The 15,692-nt window shown below is 45.2% G+C and overlaps 1 protein-coding gene across 1 annotated transcript in view; it reads right to left on the bottom strand.

The window, feature by feature from the left end:
• The window catches only part of LOC146817397 (dynein axonemal heavy chain 5-like), a 1,608,734-nt gene that overhangs the window by 723,604 nt on the left and 869,438 nt on the right, over positions 1-15,692 (bottom strand). The window contains exon 44 of the mRNA XM_085609634.1: positions 123-250. Within this exon, the coding sequence (XP_085465760.1) occupies positions 123-250 (128 nt within the window). The remainder of the gene's footprint in view (positions 1-122; positions 251-15,692) is intronic.

Raw genomic sequence — 15,692 nt, 5'->3', positions numbered from 1 at the left:
TTGTTGATATATGGAGCTTAAGCATCATACAGCATATGCAACTGCCAATACATTACAAAAGACAGGGCCTGTATTAAGATTGCATAAGTGAAACATTGTAAAATACAGTTGACTATACTCACCTGTGACATGGCGAGGAAACATTTCTCTGTGGCAGGATTCATTATAAGTTGAATTTTAGCACCGTAAAATTCACAGCCATACTTATATTGAGCATCCAGTATATTTAACTCGTGTCTGAAGTGTCCATCTGTAACATATAGCAACATTTTGGTTCTTGTTTAGACGGTATACCATAGACCACTCTTTAAAATGTGTGCATAGTATTTAACAAATTATATTTTTTTAAGAAACCTAAACACACACTGTTGCCCATCTTATATTAATTGCATTTGATCACGTCGGTTTCGTGGATCATTTAGGCTGCCTAGTGGCGGTTTCAGCAAAGGAAGTCTAAAGTATCATATCTTATTTAATGTAAATTGGCAATCATGCCGCATAATAAAAGTAGAATGTGTGTGTGTTTAAAAATCTGGTAGTGCTTAAATGCTTAGCAGGGGTGCAAGTAAGGAGGAACCTGGCATCACAAAGTATAATTTCAATATTATTTCAATATTGTGTTAGTGTGGCCCTTTTATCGACCTGCTTTACAGTCTTAAAGATCAGCTGTTAGCCGGTTTTCTACTGCTTTTCTATTTTGCTACGAAATAGGCTTTAAAAAATGTCAGGTTAGAAAGAGAAATCCAGGGTTAAGCTGTTCTTTAGTGTTTCTTAATCTAAGAGAGAGAGGGCAACTCGACTGACAAATTCACTAGAAATGCTACTCGGAAGTCACTTCTTTTCAACTAATTCTATTTCTGGAAAAACAAAAATGAGCACTTAAATAAATCCAATTTATTTTTTAATCAGAAAGTGGAGTTGAAATGTCATGTTCGCCTGCCTTCTTGGACATGAAGTGCACAATCCGCGCTTTGCACTCCTAGCAAGACATTCTCAAAAAGAGCAGCGTGGGAGGGATTTCAGCCACCTACATTCGGACAACGTTTAGTAATAAATTAAAAACGTTTAGTAATAAACAACAAGCATTGACATAGCCAATAGGTCTCGCTTTGGGACCTTATAAGTGTTTAGCCATGCAACAGTTGCATAACTAAATACTTATAAGGCCCCAAAAGCGAGACCTATTGGCTATGCCAATGCTTGTTTCTGTTTATTACTGCTCTCAAGTAATGGCGGCACCAGTGCTTTAGCTTAAACATCTTAAGCTAAAGTCGGGTGCCGGGATTGCTTCAAAACAATTCTTTACTTTTGAAGCAATCCCGGCACCCGACTTTAGATTAAGATGTTTAAGCTAAAGCACGGGTGCCACCATTACTACATAGAAGTACATACATATAGAAGTACTACATTCAACGGCTCCCTCACTATCTCACTCTATAACAATGGTACTGTCATGATCCAAGCCAAAGACACCTGTCTCTCTCTCTTTGACCACCTCTTCCCTTCCCTACTCCCCTCCCCTGAGACCGGGCTATCCCTTGACTCTTCATCTAGGTCCACCAATTACTCCCTTTCTCCTCCCTTGACCCCCCCCCACTCTCCAATAGGCTGCACCCTTGGGAGACACAGGTCGGCCCTCTTCTATCCCCTCTGCCCTCCCCTCCTATTCTTCCCCCCTCACAGTATGCCCCCCCTCTTCACTTCAGCCTTAACTCTAACTAACACGCTCCTCGTCCATTCTGCACCGTCCTGGCACTCCATTCTCATCTCCTCCCCCCAATCCCTACCGGCCACCCCCCTCCTTAGACCACCTCTCCTCCAGGCTTCTCCCCTAGTTAACTTTCCTTACGTTCCCCTTATTCCCTCCTCCTCTCTGCTTTTCCTCCCCATCCTCCCCTCACTATGTACCCCGATTTCCCCACAAATACATTCCATCTCTCTCCTTCCCCACACTCCTCCAGCAATGCTGTGCTACCCCCTTTCCCCCCTGGTAACCCTTTCCCTCCCTCGGACCGATCAGAACCACTTCCTTTCTTCAACTTCCCTATCTCCCAATCCCCCCCACTCTGCCTGATACCCGCTCCATCACAGCCACCTCACCTAGCTGCCAGGACCTCTCCAACCCCCTCCCCTCTCTTCCTCACAAACCTCCTTCATCCCTATGACCCCACACACTCCTCCCCTCTCCTTCCGCCCCACAGCCTCACTCCTCTCCTATCGTCCCCTAATTTTGTCCTTAACTCCTATCCTTCTTGCAACGCCAACAACGACAACTCTCCTCCCACCCCTGGTGCACCAACTGCTGCTCTCATCCAAAACCTTTCCCCACCTCTGAACCCTATTCCCCTACTCCCCTCCCGTTCCCCCACCTCTCCCTGCCTTCCACCGCCAAGTGCACCCCCTCCTGTTTCCATCGAGCCACCCAACATGCTGTGCTCTGCCTTACTCTCTCTGGAAAATAAGCTAGGCTCTCTAATCACCTCCATCTCCCAACTTGAAGCTACCATTTTAGTTTTAAGCTCCAATATCTCGACTTTTCCATACACCTCAATTCCTTTGGAAAACACTCACCCTCCCACGAGGTGCACCTCGCCCCCACACCCCATAATAGCTAAGCATAGCCTGTCGTCTGCAAATTCACACAAGCACTCGAACGCCACCCTTCTTCCACTCTCACTTCCCAGTAACCCTGTTATCTACACTATTCCGACCATCTCCTCTGTCAGAACCACTCATCCACCTAAACCCTCCAGAGCGCCCTCATATAAGTACAATATCCCTATCACCCCTCATAGCCCAAGTGCCCCCATCACCAAAACAGTCGCGACAGAGCTGCGCTGTATGCTCCACAACTGCAGATCTGCAATAAAATACAAACTTGAAATCTCCGATACCATCAACTTGCACAATATTGACATGCTCTTCCTCACAGAGACCTGGTTCAACGATACCTCTCACTCTATGTTTGATCTCCTGGTACCCACAGGCTATTCTATACTTAGAAATGACAGAATTGACAAAGTTGGGGGAGGTGTTGCAGTCATCTTTAGAAACTCCCTTCAACCTAAGGCTCTTCCTAACAGCTCCTTCCACACTTTTGAATGCCTATCTCTTGAGCTTCAATTGCACCACCGCTCACCTCTCAGATTCCATGTTATCTACCACCCGCCTGGTAGCAGCTCTTCGTTTATGGAGGAACTCACGGACTGCATCAGTGACCAATACTCGCAAAGTGACAATCAGACCTTCGTGGGTGACTTCAATGTCCACTGGGGCTCGCCTCAAGACACCTATGCGAATTTGCTGGCCACTTTCCTCTCTGCAAATGAACTTATCCAACACTGCACTGAAACAACACACTCTAAGGGCTCAACCCTGGACCTTGTTATTTCTAAAGCAGGCTTGCTGACCATCGCTACCCCTATTCATGTAGACTGGTCTGACCACCTCCTCATCCCATTCTCTCTTCACCTATCACACTCTATAACTCTTGGCCAGCCTAAGAGGGCTACTTCCTGGTTCCGTGACACAAAAAATATTGACCTCAGTACCCTCTGTGATTCTGCCTTGCTATCATTTCCAAGGCTAGACCCGGACCTAGATGTTAACGAACTCACCTTCCAATGCCTTACAGTCCTTGCAGTTGAAATCAATAATGTCGCTCCTCTCCAAAGCAAAAAGAAAAGGCCCACTCCCTCAGCACCTTGGTTCAACAAATCCCTCTATGAAGAAAGGAAGTACCTAAGAGTCCTTGAGAAACAATGGAGACAAGCGCCCTCCACAGAAAATTTGGCCACGCTTCGTTCAGCAAAATCCAAGTACCACAAGCACATCTTCCTTGGAAAAGCGTCGCACTTCAAATCCCTCCTTGACTCAGCCAAAAATAGACCCAAAAAACTATTCGACCTCATCAAGAACCCAAACAGCTCTCCCCAAACCTCCAAATTGGAGGATTCCACAAAGAAAGCAGCGGAATTCGCTATATTCTTTGACGAAAAGGTAGATCAGGTCATTCATCCTACCCCTACAGAGGAGCGCAAATCCTTAACCATTTGGCAAAACTTTGACCCCATCTCTGATGATGCCCTCCTTAATGCATCCTCGATACAAAGCCCTCTAACCATTCTCTTGACCTCATCCCTAGTGCCATTGCCATTGACTTCTATACCCATTCTCTTTCCTATTGGACCACTCTGGTCAACCTCTCCCTCAGTCAAGGCTCCCTTCCTGTTTCCTTCAAAACTGGGCAGGTCACCCCTCTGCTTTAAAAACCCACCGCTGATGCGATCGACCTCAACAACTACTGTCCCATCACTAACCTACCCTTTCTTGCGAAAATCACAGAAAAATGTGTAGCGAAAGAACTCTCTCGCCATATCAAGGACAATGATCTTCTTGACAATTTCCAGTCCGGCTTCATTCAAAACTGCAGCACTGAAACAGCCCTGCTGCTAGTGATTGATGACGCGCTGCGGATACTAGATTCAGGGGAGTCTTGTCTTCTAATTCTTCTTGACCTTTCTGCAGCCTTTGACACTGTCAATCACAACACTCTCCTTAACACTCTTCAACAGAGAATGGGCATTGAGGGCACTGTGCTCAAATGGTTTGCCTCCTTCCTCTCTGATAGATCCCAAATGATCAAAATACCGAACAGTCTCATCTCCTATAGCGGTCAGTCAAGGTGTCCCTCAAGGCTCTATACTTGCACCCACACTGTTCAATCTCTATTTAGAACCGTTGGGAAATCTCCTGAGTAAATCCGGGATCCACTATCATCTATATGCGGACGACACTCAAATCTACCTTAAGGTGGCCTCCACTCACGATCTCTCCTTCCTAAGCTCTACTCTCGACTCCATTCAAAACTGGATGTTAACTCATCAACTGATCCTGAATCCCTCCAAAACTGAATTCCTCCTCCTCTCCTCCTCACTTTCCCCTCCCCCAGTGCAATCATGGATGGATCAGATTAATCTACTGAACAATAAACCCATCATCGTTGAGAGCGCAAAATCCCTTGGTGTCATACTCGACAAAAAACTCAATCTACTCTCCCACATCGATTCCATTGCAAAGTCTGCTCGATACCAACTGCGCCTTCTTTGGGGGATTCGTCGCTTCTTCCCGGAGCACGACCTTAAAACCCTGGTCCAATCGCTGGTTCTCTCCAGATTGGACTACTGCAATTCTCTTCTTACTGGCCTCCCCAAAACCCACCTGTCCCCCCTGAAGTCTGTTCTCCATTCAGCAGCTCGTTTCATTTATGGGGCCAAAAGAAGCGACCACATCACACCCATTTTATCCACCCTCCGTTGGCTTCCCATAGAGGCAAGATCTATCTACAAGACTGCCTGAATCACCCACAAAGCCTTGCACTCCTCCTCCCCTCGCTACCTGGCGAATAAACTGAAACTCTCTGGAGGCTCCAGACCATCACGTAAAGCAGAAAATGTATTGCTTGAACCGCCAACTTTCAAGAAGGAAAGATCGATGGCCCAATCCTTTTCAGGCAACGCGGTGAGAATCTCAGCTCCGGACCACCACCTCTTCCCAGGCCTTCAAAACTGACCTCAAAGCTCTCCTCCTTCAAAGACACTTCCAAATTTTATTCACACCCTCTATTTTCTGAAGGAAGTCCTTCCATTATAGGAAATTCTGTTCTCCATACCTATAGAAGTGCCTTCCCAGTGTGTTTTTGTGTTTTGAGTGTCTGCCATTTAGTGCAGTATTATACCTCTACTTGTACTTTGTACTCTTTTGTAACATGCACACGTCACCTTTCCTTTTGTAATGTATCGTTTGCTACCTCTTGTATTTTGTTTGCTTTTGATACATGCACAACGGCCACCACTGCCTCATGTAACGTAACTTTTGTTTTAGTGTTTTGAGTGTCTGCCATTTATTGCAATTTTTTACCTCTGTGTACTTTGTATGCTCTTGTAACCTGCACACGTCACTTTTTCCTTTTGTAACGTATCGTTTGCTACCTCTTGTATTTTGTTTGCTCCTGATACTTGCACAATTGTCGCTATTGCCTCATGTAACGTAACGTTTGATTTTGTAACATGCTCACTTGTAATTTTTCTCCTTATGTATCATTTCTGCTGCTATTGTGAAGCGCTCTGACACCTTCGGGTAAAGTCCGCGCTATATAAAAACGCATTAAATAAATAAATAAACAGTAAAAAAAAAAGAACTGGCTCACGGAGAACATCAAAGCGGCCGCGCGCGCACATGCACTGTAGCTCTAGGCTGGCCATGGTAGCACTTTTTTGAGCCCTCACAAAATGTCTTGTCAGACCAGCGCACGCGCTGGGTCAGGCGAGACCTAAAAAAGGGAACTGGCGAGGCGGAGTCTTTGCCTGTACTGACACTGTGCCCAGTTAACAACAGTGGAGCAGATGGACCAAAAAGCACGCAACTCCGTTTGTCCAGATCTGTTATGATGGACTCGGCGCTCGAAGATTGTCCTATAGGGCAACCTGGCAGTTCCAGAACAGCTGATCTGATAGGTTGGTATGTGAAACGTTTTTTGGTTATGTGTGGTCCAGTTTTGTGTTTACAGTTGATCTCTATAATATTACCACAAACATTACTTGCAACTAGCACAAATCTATGAAGTCTCTCATACCTTGCAAAGCACCTATAGAGTGTTACTTTACAAGTTCAAAACTGCCCCGATTTGCAATGTGGGCCAATGTTTTAGCTGCTTGTTTCACTAATGTGGGTCACTTTTATTTGGGTGCCCAGGACATTTTGGTGTCCCAATCTGACCCTAGGTTAGTACGTTTAGTCTCGAGGGCCCATTGTCCTATACACACTATGAGAGCTGGCCATTTTCGTTGCTCAATACTCTGAATTAAAGGTTAACCGACAGTTTGTGTGGGTTTAAACATGGCTGTCATTTCAGATCCTGCTGTCTGGTGCTGTGAGGAGGAAGATTCAGTGCTACAGGCAAGTCAAGTGTTTCCTTTTATTTTTTTTATTTAATTGGCTTTTCTAACTCTGGTTTGCGACTAGAGTTTTGCAAAGTCCGTCTATATTGCATGGCTTCTCCGCCGAGGAGGTAGCCATGGAAAACCTGGGAGAGGGGAAGTCTTTAAAGCTCGGCCTCGAAGTGGTTAATATGTTGCATGCGGCCCTATCCTTTGTGCGTTGCTGGGGTTAGTTCCAGTAAGTAAAGAAGACCTCTAGCAGCAGAGCACCTTCAGATTATTCTTTTTTGAAAGACCATCAGCTCTGTTTAGTTCCTTAGGTCCAGAGCTGTAGTTTGCGCTCAAGATCAGAATTGTTCTGCATCCTTTGGTTTTTCAGTTGAATCTCGTTTGTAGGATCATGTTTGCTCTTCTTGAGCTCAAATTCCGATTGTGAATGTAAAGCAGGGTTCTGTGAGCGGTTGCCCATAATTCTTCTTTTTCTCCATTTTGATTATTTATAGATGCAATAATTTCAAAGAAGCTGATACTCTTTCAAGTCTCTACGGTGTCTCAGTGCGGGAGCGCGCACAATCCAAGATAGCGGGTGTGCTTTAAGCTCCGTCATAGCCTGCTATTAACAATGATTCTTAACGTTGAATTGCAGCATCTTTTTCAGAATTATGTGCATATTTCGATAATAAATCCCCTGGCTTGCTAGCTTTTACAACGTTTATGCAGCCTTAAAGTCTTCTGTTTTTCCCTCATATCAATCCTGTGAGGAGGTTGCGCAGTTGAAAACTACCTGAGGAAGACAAGACCAAAGAGAGGCGGTGCTATCAACCTCCTGGCTCACTCCTAAAGGTACTGTCTCCACAATTTTGCTCCCCTTCCTAAAGGGGAGGTCTGCAGATCTTGGTGTCTGGCAATTTCCTAAAAAAGCCTTATTCCCCTCACATTTGCTATTTACCAGCTGATTACTCCTTTCAGTCACCGCTACTTGGAGACTTTGGTATTATCTCCAAGCTTGCTTATTTAACAGCACTGTGGTTCAACTAGGAGGGATCTATTATATTTAGAACAGATGTTAAATCATCTCAGAATCTCCCTAATAAACCTCAACAAGTGTCTTTGCCTCCTCCTTCAAAAACCAACATGGTGGACTCGCAATTTGAATCAATTGTAAAAATACTGGAAGAAATTCATGCCAAACACAATAATACAGATGCTTTATGTTGTGACATTAAGCAGCTGCGTAACTAAGCCAGCCAAGATGGCAGACGTGATTCTTTAACAGTCCGCACACTAGCTCGACCATCACCTTTCATCTCTGTCGGAGGCGGGGCGAGAGATCCACAGGACCTGATGCCCTAAGGCTCGTCCTACACCTCTCTGGGCACTGGAACCACTGCTACAGATGCCTGGCAAGTGACACCGAACCAGAGCCTCATGGCGGCTCCCAGCAAGGCTGCCGTGGTGGGCCGCTGAACTGGTACGGGGAGGCGGGGGGTAGCTGGCGCTTGCTCTGCAGCCCCAGGCCACTGCCAGGATGTAGGGGCATACTCCTGCTGGACAGAGTACGATGCACCACCCCAGCGCTCGCATTACAGTGAAGAGTGGACAGATGGAACTGTTGAAGGCCGGCCCCAATAGAGTGGAGGGGCTGTCATGGTCTGCTGCGTGATTGGGGTGCATACTCTTCCCACGCTGGGGACCAAGGTGTGGAGAAGTGAGCGGGTTAAGCAGGGGGATTGTTCCTCCCACGTCATCCTCCGATCGGCACCATAATAGAGGCACAGGGTAGAGGGGTTCCCATCTCGCCCCTACATAGATTACAGAGTGTGCCATTACCCTGCTGGGGAGCCGGACGGGGGTGGCGCCAGCGAGCAAGGGCCTACAACTAATTGGCACCATAATAGAGGTACAAATGTAAATGTGCTGCAGACTCGTTTACGGGCCCCAACCTCGGCAATCCAAAGTGTGGCGGATCCTGCGCCTCTGGGTTTATGTCAGGGCGAAATGTGACGGTGCCAATAAGAAGAGCCTTGCTGTACCCACAGGTGAGGCCCCATGCACGTCAAAGGGTACACTGACAGTACCTGGTGCCCCTTCTGCTGCGCTCAGCATCGGAGGGGCCTCTTTTTCCTCCTGCGACTCCATTTAACATCAGAGGGGCCCCTACTCCCCCCTGTGGCCCAACTCAGTACAAGAGAGGCCCGCAGATGGTGGCGTCTCCCAGCTGCATCCCTCCAAGCCATCCTGCCCATTACCTGGAAGCCTTATATATTGACTCACCCTGGTGCCTCCATTTGACCTGCTGGGAGAACCTGGCCATCATATGGCTCATGGGTGAAGGGCAGCGGCGGTGGCAGATGGTGGCACCCTGTGGCCAGATCCACCATTCCTCCCTGAGTCAGCACCAGCATCAAGGCAAGAGGGAGAAGACAGCGTGGCCTGTGGGGTGCTTGGAGGGATTTTCACCCCGATGTCTCGCGGCTTGCCTGCGGCTGTGCTATTCCATTGCCTATCTCACCCCGCTGTCTCTGGGGGGCCTGGAGTATCCCCACTGGCCATCAGACATTGCCTCCTCCCAGACAACTAGTGCCCCAGCATCCAGCATGGAATGACTGAGTGACCTCCTCCCCTACCACCAACTGATGCTGCAAGCATCACTCTTGAGCAACGATTAGCACACCTGTCATCGCAACACCCCCACACAAAAAAAGGGCACCTTATCTATCAGGGGGAGAGCCTCCACCCTCCTTTCCACAGCCCGAATCCAATGCCATAATCAAGGCACATGAATAACAGTTCAGCGTGCCCCCTTGCAGCCCCACGACCATCTGTAGCAAGAAATTAGCCCTTAGAAGTCACAAGCTTTACAGTGGGGGGTCTTTGTGGCCTTGGTTCGGAAACCATATGCCCCGTGCTCTCCCCCTCACTGTCACATGTCCCAACCGCTGCACATCGGCACCATAATTGAGGTGCACACAGCTGACAGTGGGCGGCGCCCCCCCAAGGGCTAGGGCAAATCCTACAATGCTGATTCAGCGTAAACCACCAAAGGGGACTAACAGACTGAGGGGCACCTCGGCTTTGACGGAGGTAACAGCTCGGCGTTCACCTCGAGTAGAGTCGCCCCACACAAAGGAGGGTCGCCAAACATGGATCAAATCCAATCTGCCACCATGGCCGTGCCGCCAGCTCCTGAAAACCCACCTTCGGAGGTTCTAGAGACTCACTTCCTGGAGATACCCCATCCCTCTCCACATCGGGCAAGTTGGACTAGCTGCCATCGAGCATTCCTGAGTCACTATGGAGGACAGGTTTGGCGCCCTGTTCACGTATTTTAACTTCTTGCATGAAGACAGCGGCAAACTCAGGGACAAAGTCTCCTAAGGTGAAAAGGTCCTGCCACCCTGCAACTGCTTGCAAAAGACAGTCAGTGATTTGTGACCTACAAGTCTGTGTCTTGCACCTTGAGAATAGGGCAAAGGATTTGGAGGGGCGCTTTCGCAGGAGTAATATCTGTATCCTGGCGCTACTGGAGAGAATTAAAGGAACAGACCCTCTTGCCTTCTTAGAGACATGGTTTCAAACCTTCACCCCAGCATTGGACCTCACTCCCTCCTATCCCGCCACCAGTAACCTTTCCTCGCCCCATGCTGGTGAAACTCTTGCATTCCAAGACCGTGACACCATACTCCAAGCTGCCAGAAAAGTGGGTCCTATCTGACTCAAGGACAAAGTAATTTTCTATTTCCTGTCCACATTCGGGCAGAGCAGCACCAGTGCACCTCCTTTCTGGACATCAAGCGGCGTCTCCGCCAGCACTGGGTGCAATACTTGCTCCTATTACCCGCCCGCCTAAAGGTCATTCGCAATGACACCACCATCTTCTTTATAGACCCCAGGGAGGCCTGGGATTAGGCAGGCTTACACCTGCAGACGCATGCAGCTGATGACGCCCAGGTGACGGCAGATGCCTCCGGGAGACCAAGCCAGGGGCGGATCCAGCTGCGCAAACAACCTTTGTCCAGTGTGTCCTCAGCCAGTTCTCTCTCCCAACCTAGAGCAAATCGTCATTGACCGCCAGTGGGCTATACAAGCCTCTGCAAGATTGGGGCCCAATACATCACCACAGATGATGAGAAGGGCCCCACATATTCTCCTCTGAGGAAGACACACCCCATTCTCATGACTCGTGCAATGACCCCCAGTCCCCTTTGCTGGTGATGCAGCAGGCAACCTCATTTGAACACTGCAATACTGTTTTGATAGAGTGCTTGCAACCATAGATGGGCCCTGATACCTCACTGACATTGAGCAGGTCATCAGTTACACACTGGTCCCCCCTACCAAAGCACCTCACTTAGACACATTGTATTGCATGCGCCTGCCCCAATCCCTGGGACGTATGCTACACACACTGGCCCTGCTACTTGCTAAGTGCATGATCATGCTCCAATGGTGCTCCCCAATTGCCCCCCTGGTAGAGGCATGGAGAAGTGCAATATCCAAATGGGGTGTGCCGAAGTAAGACGCCATCAAGTACGAGGAGGTTCATCAGATGCACCAGCGACCCATATCCCCACAGTGGGACGCCCTACTCACACATTTCCACCAAGTGGTGGGAAATATTAACTTGCCCATATGAACATGCCCCCTTCTCTCCACTCACGCCCATCCACCACATGCTCCAGTCCAGCTCTACCTGTGATTGACATGCCGGGGCTCCTCCGTACACCGCCCCCCTGCTCAGAACCGCTTATTATACACTAATCATCACAGCAGATCCTGCCAGCCCCCCACCAACTTAGTCCTCCACTGTTTCCAATTACTCCCAATTACGTTAAAGCGGTGACAGTCACGGCAGGCCCTGAGCGCTAAAAATCCTTCACATAGCAGACCTGTATACCCAGGAACGCTCCACACAATGGTGGTCTCTACCATGTTCATGCCTGCATGTACCAAATCTTTATCTTTATTACAATATACTATAAAATGCCATATGGTGCTTTTATTTGAAATACAAAGACCAATAAAAAGGTTTAAACAAAAATGTGTGACATTAAGCATTTTCAGAGGAATATGGCAGAACTCACTATAAAGATATCTGATAATGTCATCAAAATTAGCGATAAGTCTCTGATTGACCAATTATCACCTCAAGTTAACCTCATAGCACCCATGAAGAAACAACTTTTAAACCTCAAAGATAGAAACTATCAATATAATTTGCACATTTTCCATTTGACAGAAAATATTGAAGGTCAGAATTGCAGATCCTTCTTGAAAAACCTTATACCTTTACTACTAAAAATAAAATTTCCTGAAAAATTTAAAGTTGACAAGGCTCATCTTGTTCCTTCTTTTCGCAAACTACACAGTTCTTAGCCAAGACAAGTGATCTTCAAAGTACTATGCCACCATCATCTGATACTTATCATGAAGGTTGTCCGAGAGATACCTGCACTAATGGTTGAAGGACATAAAATCTACATTCACCAAGACTTTGCAGAAGAAACTGTCACCATGCGCAAACAATTCTTAGACCTACGCCCTAGATTGAAAGAAGCTGGATAGAAGTATGGTGTATTTGATCCAAGCAGTTATGGGTATATGGAAAAATTATGTTACTAAATCTTTCACTTCACCATCAGATCTACTTGCATATCTTGATCTTCATGCTCTAGTGGCAATGGACTCACTTTCTTCAATACCCAACACTCACTACTGTTCCTTTCTTCCTTCAGCAGGCAACCTGGTGTTCCATTTAATTCATGAATTGTACCTTCTTAGTTTAACTATTTTCCTTAATGTGTCCATTTTCTAGAGGTTATATGTGTTCTATCCACCCTGTTTATTTGTCTGTCTTTATATATGGACTACTTTCCAATTCTATCTTCACTCAGTTTTCCTGTCGTCTCTTTTTCTCTTATTGTATTTTAATTTATCTGTCCATCATACTTTACTATGGCAAATAGCTATAAGATAAACATTGCGTTGCTAAATGTTAAAGGTTTACGTCATCCAGTAAAAAGGCAGAAAATCCTATATTACTTACATAAATGTAATACTGACATTTGCTTTTTACAAGAAACCAATATTGATGACAACATTTTGGCCTCCATGACCAAATCCTGAGGGGGTAATATTGTTTCATCACCAGCAAAAGGTCGCAAAAATGGTGTAGCTATACTCTTTTCTTGGAAATGGCAATTTACTAACCCTAGGCATGGCGGGCGTAGTACCTCGACGCGTATTTCCACGGAGTTTACAGAAAACTCAGTGGAAATACGCACATGCATCAGACGTACAACGTAGTGTTTCTTTAATTACAGAAGTAGATGCGAAGACCAAGGAGCAGGACGGAGAGTGGCCAGGCAGGGGAGGCGGCAGACAACAGGTAAGTGGCTTCATTTACATTTTTAAAGACTTCGGGGGGAAGGGGAAAGAGCGGCTAACTCCGCTACACCACGGAGGCGGAGATTTTGCCTACTCCGCGTTCGCTGCGGAGCGCGAAGTAGGCAAATCTCCGGATCCTTCGCTGGCGGTGCAGAGTTACCCGCCCTCGGTTACAATTTACCATTTTAAACCTGCAAATCTTAACTCAGATGGACGTTATATTCAAGTTCATACCCAAATTGACAAATATTTTCTTCACTTAGTTAACATATATATGCCCCTACACATGATGATCCCCAATTTAGAAAATTAACATAATCCCAGATACTAGCTACAGGCACTGTGCCTATTATCATGGGAGGAGATTTTAATATGATTCTTGACCCACTTTTGGATATAATTTCCACAGTTAAATTTTGCTCTACAAAATCTTATGCTCTAATTATAGCATTTATGTCAAATACTAAATTAGTGGACCACTGGAAGCTTACACACTCTATTGATAAAGATTGTACGTTCTTTCCTAATGCACACTCTACATAACTCATGTATAGATTATTTTTTATCCTCCAAAATTATTAGTTGAGACGCTTTTAAAGCGTACATACGAGGCACCATTATTTCTTTATCAGCACACAAAAATAAGTAATTTAATGTCAAATTACTATCATTAGAACAACAAATTTCGATAGCTGAATTTTTTTTTATAACTTCCTCAAATATGCAATTTAAAATAAAATTACAAAATCTTCGCTACAAATACAATACTCTGGTTAGTAAACCATCGGGTCATTACGTTTGTAAACAAAAAGCCAATTTCCAATTTAAAGATAATAAAGCTGGTCATTTTTTGGATCACTACTTAAGAATTATAAAGCTGTTAATCAGATCCATGCTTTTCGTGACTCCACCGGACAACTACTACTATCCACCACAGACACAGCTAAAGAATTTAAACAGTTTTACTCAAATCTCTATAGCAAACCTCAGGATGCTCAAGATGCCACAACTGATCAATTTCTTCACCACTGCAATTTACCACCACTATCACACACTGACAGGAATTCCCTTGATGCCCCATTAACTATAGAGGATGTATACTCTGCAATCAAATCCTTAAATTCCCAAGGATCACCAGGACCTGGTGGTGTTCCAGTGGAATTCTACAAAACTTTCACTGGTCAAATCTCTCTGGTGCTTTAATCTTTATTCCGGGATTTTGCTGCCAATTCTTCTGTTGAAGGATCTTTTAAATATGCTACAATTATTGTTCTCCTAAATCAGATAAAGACTAAGAACTATTTCCAAACTACCGTCCCATTTCACTTATTAACCAAGACTGTAAAATATATGTCAAGATTCTTGCAACTAGATTGTCTCCTATACTAAGTACTATCATTTAATTGGACCAAAAAGGTTTTATGAAGGAAAGGCTATCATTTCACAACACTAGACTTGTCTGTCACGCTACTGCTTCCCTACATAACATAAAATAGCCTATTAGTCTGCTTGCATTAGATGCTGAGAAAGCATTTGAAAAAATTAATAGGAAGTCTTTGTTCAAAACCATGGAAATATTTTGTTTGTGTACTTCATTTATGTCAATGCTTAGAGCATCATATTCCTCTCCCAGGGCAATTATATGTGTTAATGGTGTAACTCTACATATTACCCTTTTTAAAAATGCACAAGACAAGGTGACCCCGTTTGACCCCCCCCCCCCCCCCCTTTATCTTTAATTAGCTATCAAACCTTCAATATATAACCTTTGTAACTTGGCAGAAAATGTGGGTTTTACTATTCATAACACAACTAATGAAATTTCTTCTTATGCAGATGATATTCTTCTATATATTAATGACCCTATCACCTCCATAGTCATTATACTTGAACTTATTATACACTGAACATTAATAAGACTGAATTTTCCCCTCTAAATGTTTATTGTACAGCTGGCATGTTAATCAGCACCAACATCATATGGAACTCATCTGGGCTCGTGTATTTAGGAATGCATTTTCAAAATTCAATAGAGGGTACTGTCAATATGAAGTGTAAACAACTAAACTCCAAATGTTCACAGAAATTAGACTAACGGTCATATTTGCCACTGTACTGGTGGGGTAAGCTTGAAGCTTTAAAAATGGTAATATCCCCACAAATAGTATATGTACTGACAATGTTACCTGTGTCATTTCAGGTACCCTTAAAAAATATTGATACAATTCTCACTACATTCCTTTGGAATAATAAACCCTTAGGGGGCCAGTATAAAATATTACAATACTCTATAATGGAAGAAGGTTTTGGTATTCCTAACCTTCAGAAATATCACCTCTCCTTTTTAACTGCACAGAACCCTATCTA

Source organism: Triturus cristatus, chromosome 6 (genome assembly GCF_964204655.1).
Source record: "Triturus cristatus chromosome 6, aTriCri1.1, whole genome shotgun sequence".
NCBI classification, from domain to species: Eukaryota; Metazoa; Chordata; class Amphibia; order Caudata; family Salamandridae; genus Triturus; species Triturus cristatus.
This window is presented reverse-complemented; position numbering and strand designations above follow the sequence as displayed.